Raw genomic sequence first — 9,674 nt, forward strand, 5'->3', positions numbered from 1 at the left:
GATTAGGACCGAGTGATAAGGTATCCTTAATTTCAGAAGGTAACTCTGTCTTAGATAGGTTAACTAACCAATTGTTGGTGTGAAACTCTTTAGGAGTATGTATAGACTTGAGTTTGTTGAATTTTGTAATATTATCTGTCTTAATGGCATTGAATAAACGATTGGCCTTCTCTATATCCAAGTTGAAATTTTTATAATCTAAGTTAGTGAAATGGTTCGAAAAGAAAAAGTTGATATTATGATTGAATTTTTGGATTAACAGCCTTTCCTGTCGATAACATGTTTTAATTTCGAGCGATAGACAAAAGGAACTCTGTTAACAAACGTACTGATATTGAACATCTTAGCCACTTATACTCTAACATTCTATAGTTAACTGAAACCTGAAACAATTGGCAATGAATTACCACCACTCTACACTACAAGAGGTATAATGGAAATTGTGCCCGGACTATTGAGCCGAATGGCTAAGACTGTCGGCGAAACAGCAGACATGTTGCGAGTTTATTCATTGGAAACATTTTTTTGTTTTTTTTTTTTACATTCGCAATCGTTGCTACCGCAGTCTAGGATATGAGGACGGCGAGAGAATAACTCTCTGTGATCAGTGAAACTGGTCAGCCGAGCCTTTGCATTAGTGACAGTTGTAGCATAGCTTAGCGTGAGGAGTCATATTTGGGATGAGTAATCTTATTTGGGAGGTTTTGATATTTCAACTTCTTTCAGTGTCATCAGACAACATGGTGACAATTGTTGCTGCTGCAACCTCAGATGTGAGATCGGCCGGAGAATAACTCTTTGTGATCGGGTAAACTGGTCAGCCGAGCCTCACATCTGAGAAGATCGATATCTAACACGAATATTCCTGTTATGAAACATTATATTGGACTGGTGGGGCGTTATCGTTGTGGGACTAATAGCATCAAGATGATGAGTATTGGGTATCATGAGTCATGTCAAATCGAGTTTCGTTTCATACAATTGAATTTTACTTTCAACGAACCAGCTCATATTTCAATGTGTTCGATATGAAAGAACTGATACTGTTTTCTATGAAGAAGAACCGACAATTATAATTATTATATAAATTTTATACACAACTGTCAATTAATAACGATTGCAACTGCACCAGCGCGTGAGACTTCACCTCGTGTGGCCCTAAAATATAGTTATTATTTTGGGGCTACGGTTGGCGGGAGAGTAGCTCTCTGTGATCAGTAAAACTGGTCAGCCAACCGGAGTGTTTTTGGGTTCACGGGATTTACCTCACGCGCTGAAACAGCGGCGTCGCATGTCGTACAAAGCTTAAACGTAGGTAGGCGTTTCTTCTGTCCCGCCGAGACGGTGTTGCTTGCGTACCCCCGGCATAAAGGTGGAGTGGCTGCTGTCGGTGTCCCATTCTTACAACCTCTCGTGCTACGGCGATGGTCTGTTGGGTTATGTTCCAACAACCTTCAATGTCGAGGTGTTGGACAACGTGGTTAGTCCTTAGCATCCCGCAAATATCCTCATCGTGGATCCCTAGGTTCTCTCTGGTCTGTAAGTTCTCGAGTAGTTCCAGTTCTCGTAGACAGCTTCCTCCCACGGTCGGATGCATGTTATTCATCCTTAGGATCCTCAGATGTTCTAGTTGTGCGAGGGGTTTTAACGAAAATTGTCCACGTATATTCGTGCACATGCTGATATCTAGGGAACTCAGAATGGTCAATGTTTCCCTAATGTCTCTGATGAGGTCAGCATCCACCCATCCACATGCTGTCACTGATAGTTCACTTAGTGACCGGAGTGCTGATGCCAAGTGTGGTTCCGCTACTAAAAGGTCTAACTCGACGAAGTCCCCTCTTTCTTCTCCTTCCGCTAGCTCTGGGTCTTCCCGAGGCGCATCGCTGGGTCCATCGCCGTGGATCTTAAGAGACCTTAATGTATCTTGAGTATGGCTGTTTTCAACCAGCGCCGTTAGTAGTTCTGCACGCCTTAGCTGTAGGCAGTTTACAATCACCAGTGTTTCCAAGTGTTCTTGTAATTGGATGTATTTTCCGATTCCTTCTGCCCTGGCCATATCGCAGTCCTTTATGTGGAGCTCCTTAATCGATGTTTTGTGTCCCAGTCCCTTTCCGGTTATCTCATTGTTTTGAAGAATCAGTTTTCGCAGGTTTAAATTTTTGAGGATTATTTTCTCTATTTCCCAGTCAATAGGTCCCACACATTGTCCGATTTCCAGCTCTCTGAGGCCGAACAAATGATCACTCACAGATCTTAATGCTCCTCCCCTAATGTTAACGGTTGTTAACTTTAGAACCTCCAATCTTCGACACTCCTTCGCTGCCATAGTGATCGCGGTGGATTTTATTTCCGTGACCCCCTCTAGGTCTAAGGATGTTAGGTATTCTCCGCCCCTCTTAATAATCCATACTAGGCCATCTGAATTGAATATTTGGTGCCATCCGTCCTTCCATTCCCAGCTAGTCGGAGTTATAGTTCTGGTGTAAGTATGGGAGCTTCTGCTTCCAATTCTCCACCGTTTGCACACTCGCTCCATCCGTGCACGTTCCTTGTATGGTAAATAACGTGCAACTTCACAAATACAGTCTATAGGCAGTTGTTTTGCCTGCTTCGGCACGAATCCAGGTAGAGGGTCTTCTTCCATCCTAAGTGGCCTGCGCTTTTTACATGATGATAGTGTTTGCAGTTCCTCCCATGCATCCGCAAACTTGATGGTAAGTTTCCTCTTCTTAAGTGTCACCGTTCATGCACCTGTCACGTGCGGAGCGGTCTCGCACGCGACGACTTACCCTCTTTGTTATTAACGAGGTTTATATATTTAATTTTTGGTGGATACGGGGGTGAACGTCCTCTACAGGGCGTTCCGTGGGAAATGGTTTGGAGGATTTCAATTATTGTGTACCAATTTTGAGTGGAAGCAAGTAGAAATATTTAATGGAATAACTAGAAGCAGCGATATTTAGACAAGGAAGCTTACAGTATGTTCTCACGCTACTCACGTCCTCGCTCTTTCGCGATCTCACTCGTGGATTCGGCTTCGGCCTCGAAGGTGCCGAAGCTTACACCTTCACTCACTCACTTACGTACTACACGGCTTGATTAAGTTCGTGGCTTTGCTTATTGCGCTTAATTCTAACTTCACAGACTGATGTCGCGACGCGAGATGCTTGAATGACCGCGGATAGATTTACAGGGAATTCTCTCTGTGATCGTCGGAGACCCAAGACTGATAACTCTTTACTCGACAGCTCTGAAGGAGCCTGATTCCGTAGATGTTGGTTTGATGCTGTCTCTAACGGGACTGTCTTCGCTCGCTCGTCCGACACCCCTTGGAACGTCGGACGGCGAGCGAGCTTTTTGCTGAGTTTGCAATTTTTAAACAAAGGCTCGCCTCGCAACGGTCATCCTCGGAGCGCGTGATTTCGCGCTCGCCCCATCCCGGTGTTGATTACACCCGGGATCCGGCGGGCGCGAAGACGCTGACGTTGCTGGCTGTCCAGCTACGCCGTTGCGCTCGGCTATACCACGAACTGATTATAATGAGATATTTTATATGGTCAAACTAAAACTATGCTTCCTTGTCTCTAAGATAATAATAATAAAAAATGATAATTGTTATGTTACAATTTTGGGTAACTGTGCGGCGCTCGTGACACACCTTTCATGGCCTCCGCCGCCTCTTCTGATGTCCTAAAGTCCACGAATGCCGTGTTCTGATAGCCCCTTCCTTTTCGTATGACTATCGATCTCGGTTGGTAGTTTTCGAATATTTTCGCTAGGTCCCGCCTTTTGGTATAGGTAGCTAGCCCGATTACGAACAATCTCCTCGATGGAAATAGCCAGTAAACCAGCCTGCTTAATTGATACAACCATGTGCTTGTCAGAGCTTGTCTTGTTAGAAGTTGAACCCTCTTGTTTGTATGTTGATACAAACACTGTGTGTTTAGAAGCTCCATAAGTAAATATGAACTCCCAGGTCTTATCAGCACTGCCTTTCTCAACTTGACGTGATTCTGGCCCTACTTCAAACAAAATTTTAGCACAGAACTCCACTGCTTTAGAGCCAACTCCCGCATTTAAGTCCTGATTGTAGTCACGACAATGGACCATGAATTCAGCTTGAAGATCTGAGTAAACAAACTGCTCAGAGGCATGCTGTGTGATGAAATCTTCTGGTGTCACTTCTGGGATATCATAACTTTTCTCAATTACATAAGACATTGAAGTTTCAGGCTTAGAGCCCAAGGCATGATATTCTGTAGCCATAATTAGTATAAGAATAAGTAACTTCAAACCTTCTTATTGCTAGTTCAAATATATGTTTAAGTTCAGCTTTGCCGACTTGGACTGTGTTGATCAATCCCGACAATAACTCCTGCCAATTTTCTTCACTTGTTTCTACCCTGAAGCCGCAATCTAAAGTAGTTCTAGATGTAATTACTCCCTCACAAATAATGCCAGTATCAGAATATCTAAATTTTGATGTACGGAAATATGCTCCACAACTACAGATCCTTAGACTTGTGTTAAACACTGCTGTATTACTTTTATTGAAAGAGAATATTTTTGTGTTATTATTATGTTCGTAGTTGTTTTAAAATTAAAAACGATCACCTGGAGTTAGATAATGAAGTCAAAAAGCTGATGAAGGAGAAATTGTATTCAAAACATTTGAAGTCAACGTTATCAGAGCCTGCGTATGGCCGTGTATGATTAATTTTAATAACTGATAATTTTTTTTGTATATCAATTATGATGATGTAAATTTACTTGGAGTATATTTGCGATTCGTTTGATTAGCCATCAACTAATTACAAAATATTTATAATTCTATCAATTATGTATATACACGTTAATTAATGAAAACTATTTTTTATATTCAAATTCTGTAATGGAATTTCATATACATATGTGCAATTTTGCATTTCAATCAATTGCGTTTGTTGTATAGTTTAATTTTTGTAGACTATTCACTCCATCAAGCTTTTTGATTTTTTTTAATATATTTTTCTTTTTACACTGTGTTTTATAATTTTTTTTGAATTTATTCATAATAGAGCTGGACAACATGCTCCACTAGCTCACACTGTTGAAACTCTACCACCTGAATACCTTCGGCAGATTGAGTGCATGATTTTACACTTATCCTCTGTAATTTATCTGAACAACCTTTCCGACCTCTACGAGAATGTTGTCAAAAAATGTTTGAACAGTCAACAGGAGATCCTGTTGGTATTTGTAATGAAAGTAAAAAATTTTATAGTATCTGGCAAAAAGAACGAAAGTTTAGAATCACGGGCTCGCGATGTTATGAACTGTACACCTACCGAAAAAATTCAAAACCTAATTGGAAGAATAAATCGCTAAAATATTTCTTTCCTAGCACTTTTTCTAATACAGCAATAAATCACGGTTCAAAATTCGAATGGGATGCTCGAATAGCATTTGCAAAAAGTACTTCAACTAGTGTATTTCAATGTGGTCTCGTAGTTTCAGTAAATAATCCTTGGCTTGGATATTCTCCTGACGGAATTATATTTGAAAATGATACACCTGTTAAATTGATGGAAATTAAATGCCCATACGAAGGTAAATCTCTAAGTACGGATGATATTATTTCTACTATAAAATACCTCGAATTGGATCCGATAAATGATTTCTCAAGCAATTTCACATTTTCATTCTTAAATGAAGCGATGTTCCACATTGGATCATCCGCTTTTCCTCCAACAAGAATTGACATAGTTATGGAAGCATACAAGGGGTTTCTTGTAAGACTCAATTCTAGAAAAGCTCCATTTGCAAACATTCTGGCCCAGGGCCACGAGTATTGCCTTGCCTCAGGATCTGCAAAATTTGTCAAAACTCTTAACATTTCATCATTTGTTCTGAAATTATTGCCAGTTGCCATGTAAAGCATCATGGTTATCACAGACACTCCCATGCATTGAGCCGCTCTTTGAGTCCAATGCAAACAACCTAATCCAGTCTTGTGTAATGGTAACAAACATCCTGCCTTAACAAGACCTCTGATTCTTTCATTATTTGTAGGATCTACTTCTCCATCAGTGTTAACAAGAGCTGCAATACACCTATTGGAATTTGTAGAAAATCTTACAAAAGATGATGCAAATCTAGTCAATGTTTTGATATGAGGAGGAAAACACTTTTCTACAGGTGAATCACAGGCCCAAATGCTTTTATATCTGTCAACTACAAAGTTGAAAATATGTTTTGAGACATCACTAGGATCCTTAACTGATGAGCGGAGCATCGTCATTGCAATAAAACCGATAAGGTTCATAGCAGATTTCATATTTCTGTTTCTTTGATCAGGATCTTCATCATCATTATCTAATAATTCCCACAAAGTTTTGTACCATCCTACGACAGTCTGTGTATCAAATCCTGTAGGAACACCTTCTTCATTAGAGAATAAAGAAGTACTAGGTCCTGCTACACCTGCTTGTATTACAATCCCTTGTTCATTGTTAGTATACTTGAAATCTTTAAGTTGTTCAACTCTTCCTGGTGCCTTTAATCCAATTTGACCTGTCATTAAAGATTCAGGAAATACAAAGTTTTCCTCACAATCTAGTGTCATTCCGTACATCAAGCCTAGCACAATTAATTAGTAAACGTAACGTTATATAGTAATTATTGCAAATCAACTTAACGGTCCAACGATTTCGTTGCTAAAATATTCTTCGATAATTACCATTCAAGTAATATTTAAGTAGAAGTAATTACTATTTTTATAAGTATATTTGGTAACATTCTTTCACGTTAATTATATGTGAGATCTTAATTATCAGATAACACGAAAGATTTACTTAAAGACTAATATCATTTCAGAAGAGTAATACAAAGAAAAATATAAGTAAAATAATGTCCGTTTAAGATGTAGCTTCTTTCTAAGCTAATAATAAGTGAGTTCTCTTCAGCTCCCCAATTCGTTGAGCCATCACACTTGCTAGCTGCTCTCTAGTTTGCGGTACTCCTTTCGGAGTGACCCACTTTTTTGCCTTAGCTAAAGCCATAGCGCAGTCTGAAAATCAAAAAATTGTTCAATAGATTGAAAATATATAAAAACACATGCAATGTTGGGATTATGGATGTTGGTGTGATTAATTTTAATAAATGATTTAAGATTTATTATAGGAAAATTGTTACTTTATTCAAAATCGAGTGTCGGAGGTATGTCTTGACAAACTGAAGGATCAGAGTGAACTCACTCCTTGGAGCTATATTACTGTAGCTTTACTGTTGAAAGTATATATTTAAGGGTCTATACTATGCTAAAAATTATACCTAGTTTTTATGACTCTGTTCGAGTACTCTTACCCTTACTTCTAGAAAACTATGAAAGTAATCGCTACAGGGTTGACAATGTGTTTACCAGATGTTGCAAGGAAATGAAAACTTTCACTTTTAAAATAAATAAAATAAAACCTAAATATGAGAAATATAATATCTCAAAAGAGAGACTCTTTTGTAGACGAACTCAATATTTCAACACGCCCCCTCAAAAGTTGATCTCTTTTACGATTTACAATATCAATGAAAATGATAATACATATATGATAACTTGAAATAAAAGTTGAATACAATACCTTTTAATAATGATCGACATACCTTCCGTTTACTCTTTGTCTGGGACGGTTGTTACTAACCGTGTACATAATGATCCGACATCTGTCTTTACGATAAGGGAAACCCAGAAAAACCTTATCAGATCATAAAACCAAAAAAAATTACAATAATATTACATCTAGATATTACTTAATATTTACTAATCAATCTTCCAATGCCATCTTCGCCCTTAACTCCAGGAATCTAAACTTTGGTAGTGGCTCTGTCAGCATGTCTGCAATCTGCTGAACTGTTGAAATATGTTTAATAATTATAACCTTTTTCTCACATTGATCCCGAGAGAAATGATATTTGATGTCAACATGTTTGGATCTTTTGTGGCTTGTTGGATTATAAGCGATGCTAATACATCCAGTGTTATCTTCATATATTAAGATAGGTTCTTTAGTTCCCAGGTTTATACCTGCTGCTAAAGTTTTCAACTATATTGCCTCCTTGACAGCTTCATACAGAGCCATATATTCAGCCTCTGTAGATGAACCTGCCACAGATGCCTGCCTTTTTGTGTTCCAACATATTGTACGTCTATCATACAACTTAAATAAGTAACCCGTTGTGCTTTTTCTTTTATATTCTAACTCAGAATTATCATTTCCTCCCCAATTAGAGTCAACGTACCCTGTAAATATGTTATTATATGTTCCTTGTACATATTTTAATTTTAGATTTATAGTACCTTGTAAATATCTAAGCACTCGTTTTACACATTGCCAAAGTTCTCGATTATTTTTGTTCATATATCTGCTCAGTAGGCTTATAGTTAAAGTTAGATCGGGTCTTGTACATACCATTAAATTCATTAAACATCCAATGAGACTTCGACACGGAGCATCGTACTTCTCATCGGATTCCAATGCCTCATAATCTAAATTACATTCTAACGGTGTACTTACAGGGTTACAACCTGCCATATTAAATTTTTCTAATACTGTTTTAATATATGTGCTTTGATCTAGTGTTGTGATATTATTTTGTCTAGTAACTCTAATGCCTAAAAAGAATTTTACCTCCTTTAAATCAACCATTGAAAATTTATTCATTAAATAATTTTTAAAATTCTGCATTGTATTTTCATCAGCAGTACATATCACTAGATCATCCACATATAATACAACATGAATATTTTTAGTAACATCTCCTCTATTTAGTATGTACATGCACCGATCTCCACAAGAATTTGTAAAACCTTGTTCTAAAAGAGTCTTTTGAAATGATTCAAACCAACATCTGGCAGCTTGTTGCAAGTCATATAATGCTTTGTTTAGTTTACAAACTTGGTTGTCCTCACTTTTTACACCCTCAAGTACCCTCATATATATTTCCTCCTTTAACTCACCATTCAAAAACGCAGTTTTGACATCCATCTGGTGAGCTAACAAACCATGTTGATTTGAAAAGGCTATTCAAAATCTGAAGGTCGAAATTCTTGCAACCAGAGCAAAAGTTTCATCATAATCTACAAGATATTTTTGACCAAAACCTCTGGCAACTAAACGAGCTTTATACTTTAATGGATTCCCGAACTCATCGTTCTTTATTGTAAATATCCATTTGCAATCTACAATATTTGTATTACTTGATTTTGGTACTAAAGTCCAAGTTTTGTTTATCAATAAAGAATTTAATTCATCATTAATTGCTTTCTGCCATTGTTTAGCATTATTTCTATTCTTAATTTCCTCATATGAATTAGGAACAGGACACACAATGGATTGTGCACACAGCAAATAATCAAAAGACGCATCATCTTCATTATATGAAGTTTGGCTACGACCCTTGAGTCTATTACTCCGCCTAAGTTCTACACTGTCTTGAGATGAAGAATTATCGGTTTGTTTTTCAATACTGTCTGTCTGTGTGTCATTAAGTTGAGGTACTGTATTGTGTGAATTTTCAATACTACTATTACTATCCGTCTTATTGTTGTCAAGTCTGGTACTTGGGTCGTCTACTGAGTTTAATGCATCGTTAGGGACTACAGTTTTTTTACCTGAATCGACCTCACCAAGTACTTTTAT

At 37.8% G+C, this 9,674-nt stretch overlaps 1 protein-coding gene across 1 annotated transcript; it reads right to left on the minus strand.

Moving 5' to 3' along the window:
- Window positions 1-1,261: 1,261 nt before the first annotated feature.
- LOC124177528 lies at window positions 1,262-2,647 on the minus strand. The gene has a single exon (XM_046559961.1). The coding sequence runs from the start codon at window positions 2,645-2,647 to the stop codon at window positions 1,262-1,264; it is 1,386 nt and encodes a 461-aa protein (XP_046415917.1).
- Between the last annotated feature and the right edge of the window lie 7,027 nt (window positions 2,648-9,674).

This window comes from Neodiprion fabricii, chromosome 3, assembly GCF_021155785.1.
Source record: "Neodiprion fabricii isolate iyNeoFabr1 chromosome 3, iyNeoFabr1.1, whole genome shotgun sequence".
Classification (NCBI taxonomy): domain Eukaryota; kingdom Metazoa; phylum Arthropoda; class Insecta; order Hymenoptera; family Diprionidae; genus Neodiprion; species Neodiprion fabricii.

Excerpts from the sequence above, each read along its gene's own strand:
- LOC124177528 (XM_046559961.1), bottom strand. The coding sequence starts at position 2,647 with ATGGAAGAAGACCCTCTACCTGGATTCGTGCCGAAGCAGGCAAAACAA.